This window comes from Thamnophis elegans, chromosome 2, assembly GCF_009769535.1.
Source record: "Thamnophis elegans isolate rThaEle1 chromosome 2, rThaEle1.pri, whole genome shotgun sequence".
Classification (NCBI taxonomy): Eukaryota; Metazoa; Chordata; class Lepidosauria; order Squamata; family Colubridae; genus Thamnophis; species Thamnophis elegans.
This window is the reverse complement of record NC_045542.1, coordinates 26,225,981-26,246,546: the sequence shown is the minus strand read 5'-3', so window position 1 is coordinate 26,246,546 and position 20,566 is coordinate 26,225,981. Positions and strand designations below refer to the sequence as shown.

The 20,566-nt window shown below is 41.1% G+C and overlaps 1 protein-coding gene across 1 annotated transcript; it reads right to left on the bottom strand.

The window, feature by feature from the left end:
• Nucleotides 1-1,970: 1,970 nt before the first annotated feature.
• Nucleotides 1,971-14,246, bottom strand: LOC116504410 (keratin, type II cytoskeletal 8-like). The gene is given in 12 exon segments (XM_032211407.1): nt 1,971-2,407; nt 2,537-2,565; nt 3,261-3,481; nt 5,324-5,449; nt 5,570-5,734; nt 6,833-6,928; nt 8,273-8,333; nt 9,941-10,152; nt 12,287-12,349; nt 12,351-12,416; nt 12,418-12,525; nt 14,232-14,246. Coding segments are annotated over 12 exon segments (1,599 nt in total).
• Nucleotides 14,247-20,566: the final 6,320 nt, after the last annotated feature.

Here is a 20,566-nt window from a genome sequence, read left to right as displayed (position 1 = left end):
TGGAAATGGCCTATGCAGGGGCTACAAAAGCAGTTTGTAAATGGATTAGGAAAAAGGGGTTGCAAATGGAATTCACACCTGTATGTCTGTAGAAACAAGAACAGACCATTCTTTCCCCAGAATAAAAATACTTTTAAAAGATATTGTTCCATCGGAGTAGCCATTCATAGAACCCAGCCTAGATCCTTAAAACCAACACTGTCACCTACACCTAAAAAGATGGAACCATTCCTCCAACAGGCTGCACACAAATAATCTTTGCACCGTTCATTTTCACAACCACCCACATACTGTTTGCTTTCCCTTGAGTTCTTAATAGAATTCTGGCTCTGATTTTAGCATGGTATCCAGGCGCATTTCTGCAGCCACTAAAAACTCCATAGGATTGCTGCAGTGAAACCTTGCAAAATGTCCCATAAATGATTGCACATAAACTTGTTTTTAAGCATAAGAAAGCTAAATAAATATGGGTTAAGCCTCTGCTAGGTTTAAAACAAAGGCTTTTTCATGCCAAGAAATTCAGCAGAGCTGCTCATAGAATAAATATTCTATTACCTATTTCCATCCAGTAGAAAAGCACTGTTTTGTTTCTGCTTCCAAAAAAGAAAAGAAAAGAAATGGTATCTTGAATTCTGTGGCCCCAAAAACCTCAGGTGTTAGTATCAATTGCTAGTATTGCTTTTTGTAAGGAAAAGTGTAATTTATTCAGATTTAGCTAATTGGTCAAGTATGCATTCAAATGTATAATGAAATCTGAGAAGCATCGTACACATTCATTCCAAACGTAGGAAGCCATTTTCTGTCTTCTGGTTGTTCAAAGATGCCATCATGGGCGGTACATTTTAGGCATTCATTCGTGGAAACTTCCGATTTTTACAGCTGAAGAATGAAATGCTATTTCATTCGGAAAAATGGCACGACAGATGCAAGCCAAAGAAAGCAAGATGATTTTTTTTCCAGTAGTAATGCCAGACAGTTGGACAATAGCTGTATGTTACATGTTCTCCCACAAGCATGGGATCAGAAATTTGAAGTGTAATTCAGATGTTGCTTTTGTGCTTTTGGTTGACATTCTCACTACCTGCAACTCCTATGAAAGTACCTACTGTGTTATAACAGAGAAATGTAACATATAGTTCTGTAAAAAGCTCATATATTTGAAAGACCAGAACTGCTGTCTTAGGAATTGTGGGAATATACTATCAAAGGAATATTGGGCTTCTGTGCTAAGCTGTTTTTTTTTTCATTTGAGGGCAGGGGAGTGATTAAATGAGGCGTCTTCAAATAAATAGGGAATATTAGTGGAAAACACCTGCTGCTCTGGGATTAATCCTTTAAAATATCTGCTGAAAAATTCTATTAGTATGGAATGTCTTCCTTTTCCTTCCTCATTCCTGTTTCTACCCATGTTTTTCCTAACATGGCCAACTGACCTCTTTCCATTCTAGATACAGTAGAAACTCTGGTCATGACCATAATTCGTTCCATAACTTTGGTTGCAACCCGATTTGGTCATGACCTGAACCTAATTGGAAATTTGGCACTTAGCCTGCCAAAAAATGGCACGGAAGGGGAAACTGGCCAAGTTTCTTTGGTTGGAACCCGATTTGGTTGTGGTCAGAAGCGTTAGTGACCAGAGGTTCTGCTGTATACATCACACAAACATAAACACATTCAATATTCAGGGCTTTGTGGAATTTGAAAAAAAAAAGAAGGGGGTGGTGGTGATGTTATCAATGCAATTACTAATCCCATCCCCTGCAGTGACAGGAACAAAGAGCTTTAGAAGCAACCTGGAAAAGCCATACCACTATCCCAGCAAATGATTATTTTTACATGGGGAATTTACTGGAAAACTTCCCCCTGCAGAAGTTTAGTGAAATTTTCCCTCCCTTGTTTAATTTTTAGAGTTTGTTATGATTTTGCTCACAAAGAGATGGAGAATGATGAGATGTCATTTGTGCCATGTTCTAATAATGACTGCTGTAATCATCCCCAGAGTATCCTCCACTGCTCTGGATGTTATAGCTGCCACTCACAGAGATCCCTCCGGAACCACCTTTGCTACAAACCCCGGTAGTTGCGGAAATATGTGTGGTGTTTTTGCTGCTGTATCCTCTACTCTTAGAACCATACAATCCGCTTCCAGGACTTCCCACACTTGCTGAATCAGAACTCTTAGAAGGAGTAGGGCTACCACTTTGTCCAAACCCAGAACTTATGGGGGATTTAGAAAGGCTGTCTCCACTCCTAGGAGTAAGTGCAGGTTTGCTGCTTTGGTCTCCACTTCTAGAGCTGGATCTTCCACTGCTGTTGATGTTTCGTTGGGTGTAACCTTGTCTCCTTCCAATTGTCCCACCATAAGAACGTCCACCAGCTAGAGGGATGTTGGAAGAACCTACAACAGCTATAAGAATAGGGTGGGGGGGGAGGAGCAATGCTGAATTAACATTTTTTTTTGTAATCCAGGGATATGTATCAAGGGCATTAGGCAAATGTTCATGGCAATACACATATGCTTTTCAAAGCTACTTACATATGTTAACTGGAGGAGCATTAGATATCCTGTGGAGAAAAGAGAATGAATAATTATTAATGTTCCAAAAAGCTAGTTCTGTATCCCAAATATCACCCATCACCCACAAAGGAGAAGGCTGATGGAGTTTCAAATGTTAAAATATTTTCCCAGCTTATTTTTGAATTGTGATCCTTTAGGACAGCTGGTAGGTTCAAATTAGCTGTATTTGCCCTGTGTTTTTTTATCCCCTCTGACCACAATCTAGAACTTATTAAAAATGAAGAATTGGCCATAAACAATGAAAAGACATTTAAATAGCAGCTCTCTCTATACTTGAAGTATCAACTGGTTCATTCAGTATTTTTTTTTTATTATAGCATATTGCAGTCCTGAAATAAGACCAGGTGACCTTCCCACAAGCACATTAGAGCCACGGCGACACAGTGGTTAGAGTGCAGTACTGCAGACTACTTCTGCTGGCTGCCAGCTGCCTGCAGTTCGGCAGTTCGAATCTCACCAGGCTCAAGGTTGACTCAGCCTTCCATCCTTCCGAGGTGGATAAAATGAGGACCCAGATTGTTGGGAAAATAGGCTGACTCTGGAAACTGCTCAAAAAGGGCTGTAAAGCACTGTGAAGTGGTATATAAGTCTAAGTGCTATTACAATAGTGCTATTAACAATCTGTAGCAGCATGGTTTGGGTTGTTTTTTTGCCGTTTGATTTTTTTTTTTAACCCACTTACCTGTTCTCTTCTCCCTCCAGAAGTGACTTATACATCGCAATCTCAATATCCAGGGGAAGCTTGAGATTCAGCAAGTTCTGGTAATCTCTCAGCAGGCGAGCCAGTTCATCTTTTGAGCTCTGCAGGTTGTTCTCCACCTCAATTAGCTTTAACTTGGCATCTTTCAAAGCACTCTCTCCCCGCTGCTCATTGTCAGCAATAGATGTCTGTAAGGCATCAATCTTGAAAAGAGCCAGAGCAAAAACAAAAAGAATGAACTTGGGAGAACTTGAGCTTCCTCGGGGGGAAGTGGAGAGGACAGAACTGGGGGTGGGGGGGGGGTTAAACACAGAGGCACAAAATGACTGGGGGTAGGGAATAAGAAAGCATGGCTTCTAAATCCATCAATCGGATGCCTGAATTTCAATGATCTTTGATGTGCTATCAATTCTTCTGGGGATGAGGACAAATGTAGTCTTTAGATGGTACCCCAAGAAGAAAAGGACAGGATAAGTCAAATTTGTTTGAAGGGAATTTAATTTATATATTTAATCTCTCCCCATGTCATTTGTCTTTTCTGCATATTAAAAAAAGATTCAGTAGTTTGAAAAGATTTTGGGGATCACATTTAAAAATGATAGTCTCTAAAAGGGAGCGCACTCATCTGGCCCGCAACCCGGAATAGGAGCTGCCCAGGGGCCATGCGCACACCAGGAAATGTACTTTCAGTTTCCAGCGCACTGGCCAGCTAGTCTTCCATTTACTGGTGAGCATGCACTCGTGATGATCAGCTGGCCAGCACGCATACCCATGCTGGAAAATGGAAGACCAGCTCTTCCAGTTTCCGCCACTGCCGCATACATGAAGGCCATCTGGTCATCGTGCATGCATGCGCTCCAGAAACCCGGAAGAAGTATGGGCAACACCGCGTTTGCCAGGCAACAAGTAACTTTGGGCATGTGTGCCATTGGTTTGCCATCACAGCTCTAGGTTTTGCATCCCATTTTAGAATGATTAAAATGTCTGTTAAATTCTTAATTCTATAGCCATACTATTCAGACAAAACCAATCTTGTCTGAACTTGGAAGCCAAGCAGGAATGAGCCTAAATAAGAACTTGATGGGAGATCTAATGAGATAACCAGTTCTGTATACTTAATCCATAAAATTCAAACTGCAAAAAATTCCCACTAAATTCACATTTACTTGTTCATCAGATTTATACAGCATACCATCTACAAGTATGTCTCTCATGGCATTCAATAAAACTAACTAATTAAAACAATCATATAAAGAAGATCATAATGGGAGGATGCATAATGAAACCAAACTTATGGCCTTCCTGTTACCAAAGGATCCCAAGATCTGCTAAAAGCAGATTTACAAAAGGTCAGTAGGATTGGACTTAATATTTGAGGGGAGATGGGCAGTTTAAAAATATGAAATGTAAATAAATAAATAAATAAATAAATAAATAAATAAATAAATAAATAAATAAATAATACCAACATTGGGGGGGGATGTTCCAGAGGGCAGGTGTCATGGCAAAAGAGCTCCCATTGGATGCAGCTCCTTAGCATATGGAACCTATAAAATGCCCCTCCTGCTGGACCCGATGGGAAGGGTAGATGTAACTGGGGAGAGGCAGCCTTTCAAACAACTTGCCCTCCTGCCAATGTAGCGCTTTAAAGGTCAAAATCAGCACCTTGAATTGGAACTGGAAAGAAACTGGCAACTAATATAGCTCATGGAGCAGTGGCATGTACCTTTCTAGGGGCATCCATAACTGCCTGTGCTGCCCATGCTGCTATCTTCCTTTCTCAGGATCAGGATTTGATCATGTCCTTAGTTCTTATATATGTGCTCAATTCCAGATTAAAATCAAAACTGTCAAATGTTTTATATATTTCTGACATCTTTGTAAAGTGTACTTTGTTCCCTGTGCATTTAATGCAGAGGTGGATAATGGATGAGCCTTCAGATGTTGGACTTTTCTTGCCTTCACATCAACCCTACTGGTGGAAGACAGGTAGGAGTTGTTCAATAGCATCTGGCAGAGTCCAGACTTAGATCAGCTTCTTTTACCTGTTTTTTGGTACTCTCCACTTCACTTTTGCATCTCTGAACCATGCGGGTAAGGTCTTGGATTTCGTGACGGCCACTGTTGAGATTGTTGCAATAATGTCCCCACGTGTTCTGCAGCTCTTTATACTGAAATACAGGAGAGGTCCTATTCTTTTATGTTTGTTGTGGCTTTATAACTTTGGTTTCTACTAACTTCAATAAAAACACTCATTTCCCTCTAGGGAAAGTAAGCTAAGCCAAGCCTACCTTGTTTTCATACAGAGCATTGACCTCATCCTTGCTCTTCTGGGCAATTTCTTCATACTGAGATCTCACTGAATGAATTATTCCCTCCATGTCAAGGACTCGACTGTTGTCCATTGACACAATGACACTGGTTTCTTCATTTGCTGCCTGTAAGCTTTCTATTTCCTGCCAAGAAGAAGTTGCAAGAGAGGTTGAAAGTACTTCTGAATAATGCAGGAAACTCCTATCCCAATAGAAGAAGACACGTTAGAAAGCTTCACATCTTCTCCTTTGGGCAAGTGATCCATTTGTCAATTACAGCATTTCCCCTCATCATTTTAGCTCCTTCCCCTGGAGAACCCTGTAGCACCATTCATCAATGGTTTGATTTGCAGTACATGCAACCTATTTCAACAATAGTTGCAGAAAAGTTTCAGGGGCCATGTCAGACTGTAAGGTTTCCATAACTATATTATTTAACTTGGAGGAGCAGTCACGATGTTCAGAAAGAACATCCAGGAGCCTCCTTGGTCCTTTCATAAAATATCACCTGAGGTGGTCACATCACTCTCATAATTATAGGGCCTGATGAGCCTGGAAAGATTCCAGCAAAATAATATCCTATTCTGCTTTACCTGTCCTCTGATGCAGATATCTGTAAATTCTTGAACTGTATACGGTATTCCTCTGAAAATAAGACAGGGTCTTATTTCTTTTGACCCCTGAAATAAGCCCTTCGCCTTATTTTTGGGGAGGTCTTATTATTTTTGAGGTGCAGGAGGTGGCGAGCATGGTCACCTCATGGCTGATGCTGTGTTGCAATATTTTTGGGGAGGTCTTATTTTCAGGGGAAAGCTTATTTCAGCTCATGTGCTCAAAAGCCTGATTGGGCTTATTATCCATGGAGGTCTTATTTTTGGGGAAACAGGGTATATGAACTTGGTTTATAATTAAAACCTTGCATTATTTGTGGTAGTCAATAATGATACTCCTACTTTAAGTATCCAGTGAACTCTTCAAGGGGATCACCTGTAATGTGTTCAATGGACCCACTAAAACTAAATCCTTTCTCTTCCCTGGATTCTTCTAATACTAACTACTTGGAAGCGAGTTGGATCTTTTTTCACCTCTCTGCCCTGGGTTATGAAAAACAAATCCAATTCTCCTCTTTCTTTTGGCCAATTCCTGATAGAAAGTAAAATGAAAGAAAGTAACCCCAGGGAAGCAGAGATCATGAATCTTTTCACTGCAGAAAGAATAAACCACGTATGTGGGGATCCTTACAGCTTCGAAGACACATCGGATGAAGTTGAGCTCCTGTCTGAGGGATTCCACTTTTACTTCTAGGTCAACTTTATTGCTATACGCAACATCCACATCCTGAAAAGCATGACAGAAAGTACCATTTATCTTAACAGAGCAAAACTTATTTTTCAAAATATTTTATTATGTGTCTCCTAAAGATTTTTTCCACTTTCTTCACTCATGACATTGATATGGTTGAGGATCAAATCGAGCTCCAGTTTTTCATTATTATTGTCCTATAAAGCATTTTTCCTAGTCTGGTCCCCTCTCAATATACTGGACAATTAGTCCCATTAAGCCTCTTAATAAGCATTGGCTAGATCAGGGGTGTCAAACTCTAGGCCTGCGGGCCAGATCTGGCTCATGGGGTGCTTAAATCTAGCCTGGCCTGGCCTGGAAATAGCAAAGGACTGCCTCATGGTGCCTCTGCTCGCAAAAATGGGCCACAGGGGGACTGCACATGGCCATCGAAATCCCCGTTTTTAGCCTGGATGGCCTCCTGCAGCACTCTGCCAGGCAAAACCTGAGGTGAGGTGGCGCAGTGGTTAAATGCAGCACTGCAGGCTACTTCAGCTGACTGCAGTTCTGCAGCTCGGCGGTTTAAATCTCACCGGCTCAGGGTTGACTCAGCCTTCCATCCTTCCAAGGTGGGTAAAATGAGGACCCGGATTGTGGGGGCGATATGCTGACTCTGTAAACCGCTTAGAGAGGGCTGAAAGCCCTATGAAGCGGTATATAAGTCTAACTGCTATTGCTAAAACAGGGTGCAGGGAGCATGCACGGCCTCCGCACACCCAGTTTTGGCTGGCAGAGTGCTGCAGGAGGCTCCCGTCCCATCTCTCCCCCCCCCCCTTGAGGAGGAGAATTACAATGCTGATTCACCTCTCAAAGAAATGCAATTTGACACCCTTGGACTAGATGGTTTTCTCTTGCAGTAGATGGGCATCTCTCTAAGCAAACTGCTTTATTGGAAATGCTTTTGCCAGCCTGGGGCCTATCATGAAGAAAACAAGCATGATATCCAAGCACTGAAAAATTGAACACTAGTAAAGGAGCTTGGGTTGTTTGTCCCATTTCTCCTCTTCTAATGATCTCTCAAATTGACATGCATGTCACCATCAACAAGGAACAAGCTGGGAGGGATAGGAAAAGAGCAAGTCTACTGACTTCCACTCTATATGCTACCAGGGATTAAAGACTGAAGAACACTGAAATCTATGGAATTAATTAATTAATTAATTAAATCAATTTGCACCTGTCTAAAATGCTGCAAAGGGCTCATATTGACCTCAAGTAAATTTCACAGGCCTTTATTTTTATTTCAATAAACCTACATCCCAAGCATTTCTACTGCTCACATATTGGGTGAGGGTTGAATCATTTTAATTACACTTTTTTTGAGAACCAGAAATATCTAACCTTTTTTAGCAGCACAAAATTATTTTCTGCACTCAGCCGGTGGTTGATTTCTTCTTCATACCTTGAGGTGGGAAAAAAAAGGAGATATCTAAGAGCTTGAACAAGCAAACATGCGCACAAGATACACACAAAACAATTGAATTGCAATACTTTGTGTGAGTGAATCTAGGATTGGGTGAGGGGGGGCAGAGTGTGAGCTCAAAGCTCTTGCCTCGTGACCTTGATGGCTGGAGCAGAATGAGGGGAGAAGTTTCATTGGCTGGATTAGGATCCACTTGGCTATCGTACAGATAATGAATTATCTCAAAGAATCTCAATTATTTTAAAAGGACAGACTTCAGCAAGCGTTTATCCATCTAATAAGAGGTCTACAAACAGTTTCCAGATTTGAAGAAGGAAGAGGAGACACTAGGACACACATAGCATGTTTGGGGAAAAGAAAGGTAAAACTTTGTTCCTCAAAAGCTGGGAATCTTGGTAGGACCTCCAGCAGTGCTCCACCCCAACCTTTTCTGCATGAAAGAGAGTGATGCAAAATGTGCAATAATGTTTAAAGCTGCCCAAGTCTGCTCTACAGCCAGACTTTATCACTTTTCTTTGGTTGGTTAGACTTTGGTTGGTTAGGCTAAGGCAGGGATGTCAAACTCAAGGCCCGGGGGGCGGATCTGGCCCATAGAGTGCTTAGATCTGGCCCGCGGGGCTGCCCTGGAAATAGCAAAGGACTGACCCACAGCATTTCTGCCAGTGAAAATGGAGCTCACAAGGCCACACGTGGCCCTCCTGAGCTCCATTTTCACTGGCAGGGGGTTACAGGAAGCAATCACAGCCGAAAACTGAGCTCGGGAGCCTGTTTTCTCTGGCAGAGCGCTCAGGTCACCACAGGCACCCCTGACATGAGTGATGTGAGCTGACCATGCTCACCCCAGACATGTCCACCCCGGCCCCCTGAGGTCAAACACAACCCTGATGCGGCCCCTCAATTAAATGACTTTGACACCCTTGGTTAAGGTGTGCCCTGAGTCACCCTAAGTCAATGGGACTTTGACAAAAAAAAAAACCTAAGAGAATAAATTTTATAACTAACTAAATAAATCAAGCCAACACAACTTAACTTAGATTCCTTTTCCTTTAAATTATTAATTTAAATTATTAATTTAGCACTTAATTAAATTAACCCGATTGGGCACATTGGATAGGATTGCCCCTCCCAATTCCCAGGGCAGGGAGCCAATTAACGTCTTCTGTCGCATTAGCAATTATAAGCAGGTGGCAATTTGGGGAGGGAAGCTGAGAACCCTGCTCAAGTTTTTGGAGGGCACATATTGCTCTGGGCCCCAGGTTATGGACTTCTGCTTTTAAAGAGATTAGAAATAATGCAGGAGATAATAGATGTTGTGCTATAATGGATAATGAGGTCCCTCTCCAGAGTGGGAAGAATAAGAAGATCTATATTCAGCCAGGAGCTCTGTGCTCCCACAGCTATCTACAAAGGGCAGAGCTCACCTGACCATGGGTAGCATGCCTATGCTTACTTCTACAGAACAAAAAGGCAGATCCATGTTGAAGAGAGAACCCAATTCCATATTTTCAACCCCAACTACGTTTTGACATGGGTGAGCCTTGGGAACCTTCCCTTCATCCCACCTGCTCCAGCCTCTCGCTGATTACCTGCATTTGAATTCTTCAACCATATCCTGGAATTTTGACTGCTCCAATTGCAGCTGTTCCCGCTCATTCAGCAGCCGCTGCAGGTGCTGCTTCAAGGACGTGGTGTAATTTTCAAAGAGGGGCTGAATATTGGCCCTTTCCACGGGCTCCTGCTGCTGCAGGCAGTTCCATTTGGTTTCCAGAAGCTTATTCTGTTGCTCCAAGTGCTTGACCTGTAGTGAGGGAAGTGTCTAGATGCTCTTCTACCATTTCAGGCTATCAACAGATTCTTAGGATCTATTACATGAGAAGGTAAAGGAGCTACTTTTGGACTGAAAGAAGGATTGTTCTTCCTCCTGTTGTGATATTATTGTCTTGGAAAAAACTAGGCATCATGTCTTGGAAGATCTAGAGTAAGGGTGTCAAACTTGTGGCCCCGGGCCGGATGTGTCTTGTGCTGGCCACGCCCACACCCGATTTAGTGAAGGGGGGAAGTCGTGATGCTACGTCATGACAACATGAGTTTGATACCCCTGATCTAGAGGATTGAAATGGGCTATCAAAGAAAGAAAGAAATAAAGGAGGGAAGGGAAAGGGAAGGGAAGGGAAGAAAGGAGGAGGGAGGGAGGGAGGGAGGGAAGAAGACAGAAAGGAAAGAAAAGAAAGAAAGAAGAAAGAAGAAAAGAAGAAAGAAAGAAAGAAAGAAAGGCATACATCCAAATGTTTGCATCACTGCTTTGAGCATCAGTGATGCAAAGTCAATTCCTAAAAATATTATCAGGTTGCTTGAGAATAATTGAATTAAAAGTTGGAGCAATGAATTAGAGAAGGGCAGAATTTCCAATGTATCATTGGAAAAACTCGGCAATTTGCAATACTCAGTGCTAGCAACGCCTTCCTCCCTAACTAATGTATACAGGATTCTAACAAAAGCTGGATTAGCTGTGACTTTCTGTTGAACACCTTTTATTGGTAGAACTGCTCTGGACTGTGTGTGTATGAGATGATGAGTCCACTGCAGTCCACACATCAACAAATGTTGCACAATGTAGGATAACTCCCCAACAGATATTGTAGAGCAGTTTCCAGTATAGCATTTGATTAATCCACCCAAAAGCTGTTAAAAAGCAGTTGAGAAATACTTCTTGACAGGACAAGGAGAAATACAGGTAGTCCTCAACTTATGACCACAATCGAGCCCCCAAATTTATGTTGTTAAGTAAGAAATTTCTTAAGTGAATTTTGCCCCTTTTACAACTTTTCTTGCCACATTTTTAAAGTGAATCACTACAGTTGTTAAGTTAATAACATGGTTGTTAAGTGAATCTGGCTTCCCCATTGATTTTGCTTGTCAGAAGGTCACAAAAAGAGGATCACATGACTCCAGGACACTGCAATCTTCATAAATGTGAGTTAGTTGCCAAGTACCTGAACATAAATCATGTGACCATGGGGATAACTACAACATTTGTAAGTGTGACAAATGATCATAAGTCATGTTTTCAGTGATGTTGTAACTGTGAACCATCAGTAAACAAACTGTTGTAAGTCGAGGACTACCTGTATAGCCACAATTCAAATCAATTTAATAGTAAATACATTTTAAAAGTTGAAACTCTCCAGATCTATGGATAAGAGCCAATTTGGTGTAGCAGTTAAGGCACCAGGCTGGAAACCAGGAGATGGGGAATTCTAGCAGCACCTTAGGCATGAAACCAATCAGTGGACCTTGGGCCAGTCACTCTTTCTCAGCCTTAGGAAAGAGGCAATGGCAATCTATTTCTGAAAATCTTGACAAGAAAACTGGAGGGACTGGTTAAGGCGGTCACCATCAAAAAACTAACTCAAAGACACTCATACAAAAATAATAATAATAACTCTCCAAAAATCCTATGTATCGGAGATAGGACTGTGCATCACTCCAAAGCCATATGCATTTCCTCCCCCAAAAAGCTCATTGCTTTAAAAAAGTTCTCTAACAAGTGGTCCATTGCTATTTTTTTTGCATATACAGATAAGTCAAGATTTGTGCAAGTTTTAATCATTTGATACTAGATTCAGGGCAAGTTGTAAATGGATTAGGGGAAGGTGAGGCCTAGCGCATGCACTGTGGCCATTTTAGATGGTGCTACTCTTTCTGTGTACAAAATGGAGAAAAGGGAGATGCCATGGAGGAAAACAACACAAGTTCCCAAAAGAAGAAAATTTTTTTGCAATTGAATGATAGGCGCACGGTCATAGCAACCCTCACCTGTATTCAGCACAAGTTTAGTCCCCCTGGTATAAAGAACATTCTCTAATTAGAGGCCCAAAGAGAGCTTTGTAACAAAACACGAGAGACCAGCCTTACCCGTTCACTCTTCTCACCTTATCAATGAAGGAGACAAACTTATCGTTCAGGGTCTTGATCTGCTCCCTCTCCTCCTCCTTTCACTCGAGAGATCTCTGGATCAATCTGGATCCTCAGAGGCTGCAACAGATTTGGATTGACTCGGACCTGTGTGGATGCCCCTCCCTTCCCCAAAGCGGCCACGGCATTCGTAATTCAAACCAAGGCCACTTCTGCCAATACTGCCACCCAGGCTTCGAGAGCTGAAGCCCTCCAACTGATAGCGTCATGCCGTGGCTGTTCCCGCACCCAAGACTTTGGCTGCTGAATGCTTCGTGCCTGTGATGGCTGCTGCTTTGGTTGCCACTCCTCCAGCCTGGCTGTTGGTCCCTGAACTCTGACTGCTAAATCCCCGTTCTTTGTGATTCCGGCACCAAAGCCCACCGGCCCCAACACTGTAGCCAAAAGGTGCAGCTCCATAGCCCAGCCCACTACTCTGGTTTGCTCCAGAGTATCTCCTGCTATGCTCAAGGTGGCGGAAGGAAGAGGACGCACTGCTGCCCGCATGGAGGCCCACCGCTAGAAATATAATTCCGTCTCCCATTAAGGGATTAGAGGTGCAGCATTGCCGGCTCATGGTGGCTAAGAAGAAGGCAGAACCCAAGCAGTTGAAGCAAAGCTGAGCTGCCAACAGAGCTCCCAAAGAGGAAAAGAAAGTGGCCTAAAGAGAGAAGCAAAGTCTTTTCCTGCTCACATCAGGAATTATTCTTTATATACCTTCTGGGATCTGGGTGGGCTACAAATAACCATCAGGTTAGGAAGATTATGCTTCCTTTCCTTGGGAAGCATAAATAGTCAACAGGCAGGCGCATTTTCTTTCTTTTTTTTTTCCCAACGTGCAAATGATAAAAGACTTCAAAGAAAGCTAACGTGATGCGGATGAAATAATCTAAATGGAAAATGTTGCTTGGCTTGCATGGCTCTTGAGGGTGATCTGAGTGACCTAATAAACTGTTTTCCATATGAACAATTAGGCCTGAGCTAAATGATTTCAGAGAAGTCCTTTGCATTTTGCCTTCTGAAACGTTGACATTTCAGCACCTTGACTCAGGCAAGAGCGAGGATTACCCAGCTTTCAATTTTAAGGCTTCTATTTAAAGCTACATTAATTAGTGTCCCTGATGCTCCTATTGGACCAAACAAACCCAACAAGGCCTCTCTTCCTAATCTTGATGATGCCAAAATGCTGAAACCTTTATTATGATATCACAGTCCAAGCTCTGCCTTCTTACATTGTGATGTCACTTAGAAATGTGTAAGGCACACAATTTGTGTACAGTGTGATTTTAAAGCACATGTGACACTTGCTTCCCACCCACCCACCCACCCACCCAAGCCTGTCTATGCCAACCAAATCGAAGCAAAAGAAATATTTCCACAAGTTCTCTAGAATTGCCCAGCAATTCCTTGGCATATTTTAGTCAAAGTTACTAACTGAAACTTGAACAGAGGACACTCTAATAATTGATACCATCTGGGAAGGAAAGTAGATTTTTCCAGTTCTTCTGAAAGAAAATATTTTCAAAGATGAGCCATAGTAACTGACCTCTCTGGCTTTAATTTGTAATCATTATAATGATTTGATATTAGAAGTCATCGAATAATGGAGTTGGAAGAGACCTTGGGGATCTTCTTGTCCAACCCCAAATACTTGTCCAGTCTCTTCTTAAAAACCTCTAGTGATAGAACACCTACAACTTCTGGTTGCAAGTCATCCAGTGATTAGTTGTTCTCACTGTCAGGATATTTCTTCTTAGTTCTAGGTTGGACCTCTCTTTAATAATCTTCCATCTATTGCTTCTTGTCCTGTCCTCAGATGCTTTGAAGAATAGGTTGACCCACTCCTCTCTGTGACAGTCCCTCAAATATTGAAAGACTGATTCATGTCAAGTCCTTCTCTTTGCCTAGACTAGACATACCTACCTCCAACAAGTGCATGGTTTAGCCTTCAGACTCCAATCATATTTGTTCTCATCACTAGAGCTTCACCATATTTTTTTTGAACTTTTTTGATTTTCATGAACTGATCCTTGACAAATGCTCAGTGAGACTGAAGGTAAGTGAAGTGTTTCAGATAAATTGTCTGAAGACTAACGAATACTCTTATTTGATTGAAAACTAAGCAGAGGTGGTATTTGCCTCTATGTCATCACGTGAATCCATGGGGTGCCATGTGTATGCACTATCTGATAAACAGTGTATACTCTTACACAAAAAGCCCAACAAGCTAGTTATCTAAAGCCCAACAAGCTAATTATCACTAACATAAAATGAGAAATCAGTACCACTTAAATAACAGCTTATGTAAAAGCTGTGATTTTTCCACGTTTATACACAAAATCACTTTTGAAAAGTGAAGTATTTAAAGAAAATGCCCTCTATGTGGTACATGACAACATATACTGTAAGTGTGTATTTTTCCTTTTTCATTACATACCTTATTATTGTATGCAGAATGCAGAATGAAAAGAAATATTGTTGCATTGTATTAATTGTAGGACAGGGAAAAGGACACTTCTGTAGTCACAAAATGGATGAAGATTTGGGTTGGGTCTTGTCCTTTAGAACACTTTACCAAAATTCACAAACTAACATCCACCTTTTAGGATCAACCGTCAATAGTAAAAGAACAAGTGGTCAAGAAATATATATCACAGATTAGCATTTGGTAGGGCAGATATTCAGATATTTTCATGCAAACATGAAAATAGTGCAAGCCAAGTATTCCCTGTGGCTCTATGGAAGCAAAATGTGGTTTTGGTCTTTGAAGAAGAAGGGTGGGAAGAGTATTGATGCTTTTTGAATTTTGGTATTGGAAAAGAATTCTAAGAATACCACTGACAATCAAGAAAAGAAACAAAAGGATCATGAAACAATCAACTCCCAGAGTTCTGACTCAAAGCACAAAAGATCAGGCTCAAATTACCCTACTTTGGGACACCATGTTTGAGGATCTTAGCTCTTTGGAGAAAGATCCTCAAATTGGGAAGGTCAACAAAAAGAGAAGAAGAGGATGCCAGCAGGAACGTGGATGGACTCAATTACAATGGCAATTGGCCCACCAAAGGAAAACCAGGTTAGGGCAGCAACATCGTGGCAAAAAGCAATTTATGTGACCACTAAGAAATTACACCAACTTGATGTCATGTTAAAAAAAAGTCAGTCTCAGAACTAATTTTTTCCATCTGTGCAGAGCCCCATCTAGTTTAAATCTGTATGTAGTCAACCGTATCTATCTATCTATTTGTTCGTGGTGACAAATTTGCAATGCTGATTTTTTTTTTTTCATGCCAAGCTCTTTATATAATATGGATAGCCCCATGATTCAAATTGGTGGTACTTAAGGCACAAGACCTTGTGTGATTTTTTTGTCCTTCTCATTGTTTCAGAATAAGTGTATCTTGTTTTGGTTTTGGAGGAGTGGTTTCCATGATGGGCGGTTGCTGCTTCCCAGCATTATTTTTTTCAAGGCACATGTACTGCCTTGGAGCCACCAAGTCCAGCCTTGGGGCAACAGGAGGAAGTTGTTCTGGGATTATATCACACTTTGTTACGGCAAATCCCCACTATTAAAAGGATATTTCCCTTCTGGGCTGCCCCAGGCAGCATTCATTTCCCTCAATGTCTGCAGACAAGGGCTCATTTCCCATGTAATCCTTCATGCCTGCATGGCTTAATTTGCTTGCGATGGAGAAGAATTGCCAGGCTCACCAACTTCTTGGAGGAGGAACAACATCCACTGCAATATTATGATTGTTTATGGCGAGTAAAGTTTCCATAGTCTCATTTTGGTAGGGAGAGACTACCTTGTAGTTGGGTAAAGGATTGCTCTGCTTACGCATAAAAGTATGGTTGGCCTTGAACATTTTTTTAGAAAATGGATGCTGCCATCCAGCAGTTATTAAAATGTACACGGTTGTCTCCTTCCGTCACAACAACAACATTAACAAAATTCTTGTCCTACATATTTCCATGCGTGCTTATATAGAACGGATTCAGAGAATGGAGTTAAAGGTAAAGGTTCCCCTCACACGTACGTGCTAGTTGTTCCCGACTCTAGGGGGCAGTGCTGATCTCCATTTCAAAGCCGAAGAGCCAGCATTGTCTGAAGACATCTGTCATGACTAAATGCCGAAGACACATGGAACAATCTTAGCTTCCCATCAAAGGTGGTCCCTATTTTTCTACTTGCGTTTTTTATATCCTTTGAACTGCTAGGTTGGCAGAATCTGGGACAAGTAAAGGGAGCTCACTCCATTATGCAGTGCTAGGGATTCGAACCACCAAACTGCTGACCTTTCTGATCGACAAGCTCAGCATCTTAGCCACTGAGCCACCATGTCCATTAGAATGAAGTTACTGTCCTGGCGAAATGTATGCCATACATAATACAATACAATAGCAGAGTTGGAAGGGACTTTGGAGGTCTTCTAGCCAACCCCCTGCCTAGGCAGGAAACCCTATACCGTTCAGACAAATGGCTATCCAACATCTTCTTAAAGACTTTCCAGTGTTGTGGCATTTACAACTTCTGGAGGCAAGCTGTTTCCACTGATTAATTGTTATAACAGTCAGGAAATTTCTCCTCAGTTCTAAATTGCTTCTCTCCTTGATTAGTTTCCATCCATTGCTTCTTTTCTACCCTCAGGTGCCTTGCAGAATAGTTTTGACTCCCTCTCTTTGTGGCAACCCCTGAGATATTGGAACACTGTGATCATGTCTCCCCATAGTCCTTCTTTTCATTAAACTAGACATACCCAGTTCCTGCAACCGTTCTTCATATGTTTTAGTCTCCAGTCCCCTAATCATCTTTGTTGCTCTTCTCTGCACTCTTTCTAGAGCCTCCACATCTTTTCTACATCGTGGTGACCAAAAATGAATGCAGTATTCCAAGTGTGGCCTTACCAAGGCATTATAAGTGGTATTAACACTTCACATGATCTTGATTCTATCCCTCTGTTTATGTAGCCTAGAACTGTGTTGGCTTTTTTGCAGCTGCTGCACACTGCTGGCTCATATTTAAATTGTTGTCCACTAGGACTCCAGATCCCTCTCACAGTTACTACTATTGAGCAAGGTTACTACTTATACTGTACCTGTGCATTTTGGTTTTTGTTGCCTAAATGTAGAACCTTACTCTTTTCACCACTGAATTTCATTTTGTTAGATAGTGCCCAATGTTCAAGTTTGTCAAGATCCTTCTGTATCTTAAGCTGTTTTTCTGGAGTGTTGGCTATTCCTGCCAGTTGTGTGTCATCTGCAAATTTGATGAGTTCCCCATTTATTCCCTCATCCAAATCATGATGAAGATGTTGAACAGTACTGGGCCCAAAACAGAGCCTTGGGGTACTCCACTGCATACTTCCCTCCATGAAGATGCCAGTTCCATTGAGGACTACAAGTTGAGTGTGGTTGGTCAGCCAGTTACAAATCCATCTGGTGGTGATGCTGTCCAACCCACATTCTTCTACTTTATCTAACAGTAGGTTATGGACTACCTTATCAAATGCCTTCTGAAGTCCAAGTAAACTATATCGACGGCATTCCTCTGTCCACTAATTTTGTCACTTTGTCAAAGAATGCAATAAGATTAGTCTGGCATGATCTGTTTTTGACAAACCCATGTTGGCTTTTGGCTATTACTTTTTTTGCTTCTAGGTGTTCGCTAATTCATTGCTTGATTATCTTTTCCAGAATCTTTCCTGGTATTGAGGTCAGGCTGATAGGTCTATAGTTTCCTGGATCTATTTTTTTCCCCTTTTTGAAGATGGGAACCACATCAGCTCTTTTCCCAATCCTCTGATAGTTCCTCGGTGCTCCAGGATCTCTGAAAAGATAGAGTTCGATGGTACTGAGATCTCATCTCCCAGTTCCTTCAGAACCCTGGGGTGTAATCCATCCGGTCCTGGTAATTTGAACTCGTCTAGGGTAGACAGGTGCTCAAAAGTTAAAAGTAGTTTAGTTGAAAGTAAACTGAAATAAAAGTATTTTAACTGCTGTATTTACATTTTCCAGAGTGGGATCAAGGGGAGCACAATGACACAGTCATGTAATGAATTGCCTTGTCCAAATTACTGTGCAGTAGTTTTCACCTATCTTTTAAAATAGAGGACTGAGCCCATTGCCCATGTTTCCCATGATTCAGAGTATCAACCAGCAAAACATGATTGGTTCACACCCTACTAAAACTCTCAAGTAGCAGCACAATAGCTTTGATGGCCAACTTTTGCAGGTTGCAGGTGATTGTGACACAACCTTAGGCAATGGCTTGGATATCCTTGACTTTTTGCCAAAAATCCTTTGACATCACATGAGATTGATATTTGAGACAGTAGAAGCAGATATCTGGTTGCCCCATTACCAGCGTGATGTGACAACCATTTTGGGAGGACCAAAATGGATGATATTATCCTCAATTAAACTTCCATTCTGGGCACATTTCTACTCCATATCCAGAGTACATTTTCTATGTTATGTGTGACTTCGAACACAGCAGTCTGCTTCAGCTCATGGTAGGCTAACCTCAACAAATGATGGACTGCTGTGTAGAGTCCCTATAATACCTATTTCATTCTACTGTAAGGTCATCCCCAAAGAACACCACCGTGTTTTTTAAAACATTTTTTATTTGTTTTTGAACAAGGACAAACACAAAACAAAAATAAACAAACCCACCTTCCATAACAAATTGTAGGAAAGTGTGTCCGATTTTTACAGTATTTCCATGCATCTCTTCCATAGTCACCACCTGTTTTCATATCAAATTGCATATTTTAAATTCACCTATATTAATGTATATCACAATTATTATAACTCAACCTTAATTTGATTATAATTGTTTTTACGTCCTTTTATATATAATATTCAAAATCTAGAATAGGATTATATGATAACATTCCATTCAATCATCCTAAAATCATCCAATCACAATACATCTTTATACATATTCTAAATAAGCTTTTAAGCCTCCTCTCCTAATCTCCCTATATGTTTTATATAAAATTTCATATTATCAAACTGATATATCTATATGTATTGTATACTTATTAATAATATTTAACTATAGCTATTGTCAGTTCATTTTATACATACTACTAGTAAACTAAATTTGCTTAATTTTATTATACATTTTCATTGCATCAACCTGTATCCCTCCAGCAATAGTACGGTCTGATATCTCTTGCCATTTGTAGCATCAATGTTCTGGTACTTCTTAATAAATCTGTATAAACCTCCCTTGGCAAGCATGCTGTTCCTTTTGTAGTCTCACAAAAGCTTGAAACCAACATTTGCTCTTTCCATCAGCTTATCTTTGGTTATTGCTAGTGCTTCTATCAAGATTTCTCTCCTTATCTCCGTCAATTTTTCTCTCTTTTCGTCTTCTGTGCTTTGAAGTCTGGGATAGACTACCTACAATGCCATGACCACGTTGCTAAGATCATTCACTGGAAATTGTGCCAAAAGTTTGGATTTGAGTACAGCAAAAACCACTGGGAACATCAGGTTCAGAAGGTTTTAGAGAATGAGAAAGTCAAGATCTTGTGGGACTTCAGAATTCAGACTGACAGGCACTTGGCCCACAACACACCTGACATAACAATAGTTGAAAAGAAAAAAGTATGGTTCATTGACATTGCAATACCTGGAGATGCACGAATTGAAGATAAACAGCAAGAAAAAAAATCACAAAGTACCGGGACTTGCAAATTGAAGTTGAGTGACTGTGGAAAAAAATTGTGTGTTGTCCTGATTGTAATTGGAGCCCTTGTAGCAATACCTAAAGGGCTACCTCACTATTTGGAAATTTTAAATTTATCAGACTTGAACATTCTGATTCTACAAAAATCCACCCTACTTGGAACAGCTTATATCCTCCACGTTACCTTAACACTTCCTAGGTCCTTGGTTAGGACTTGAGCTGTTGAGCTACCAACCAGCCCCAAAGGCTGTGAATCTCACCAAAGATTAACCACATAATAATAATAGCAGATAACATCTTGAATGGAAAAGTCAAAGAGTCAAAGAAAAAGGAATACATCAGGGGGGTCCGCAAAATATTAAAATCAAAGCTGAATGCTGGAAAGCCATTAATAAATGGGAAGTTCCAGTGATACGCTACTCAGTTGGAATCATCAACTGAACTGGAAAACTTGGATTGGAAAACACACATACTTTTGAATATGTACCACGGTTTACATCCACGAAGTGATATCGACAGGTTGTACCTGCCAAGAAAAATAGGGGCAGGGAGCTATTAC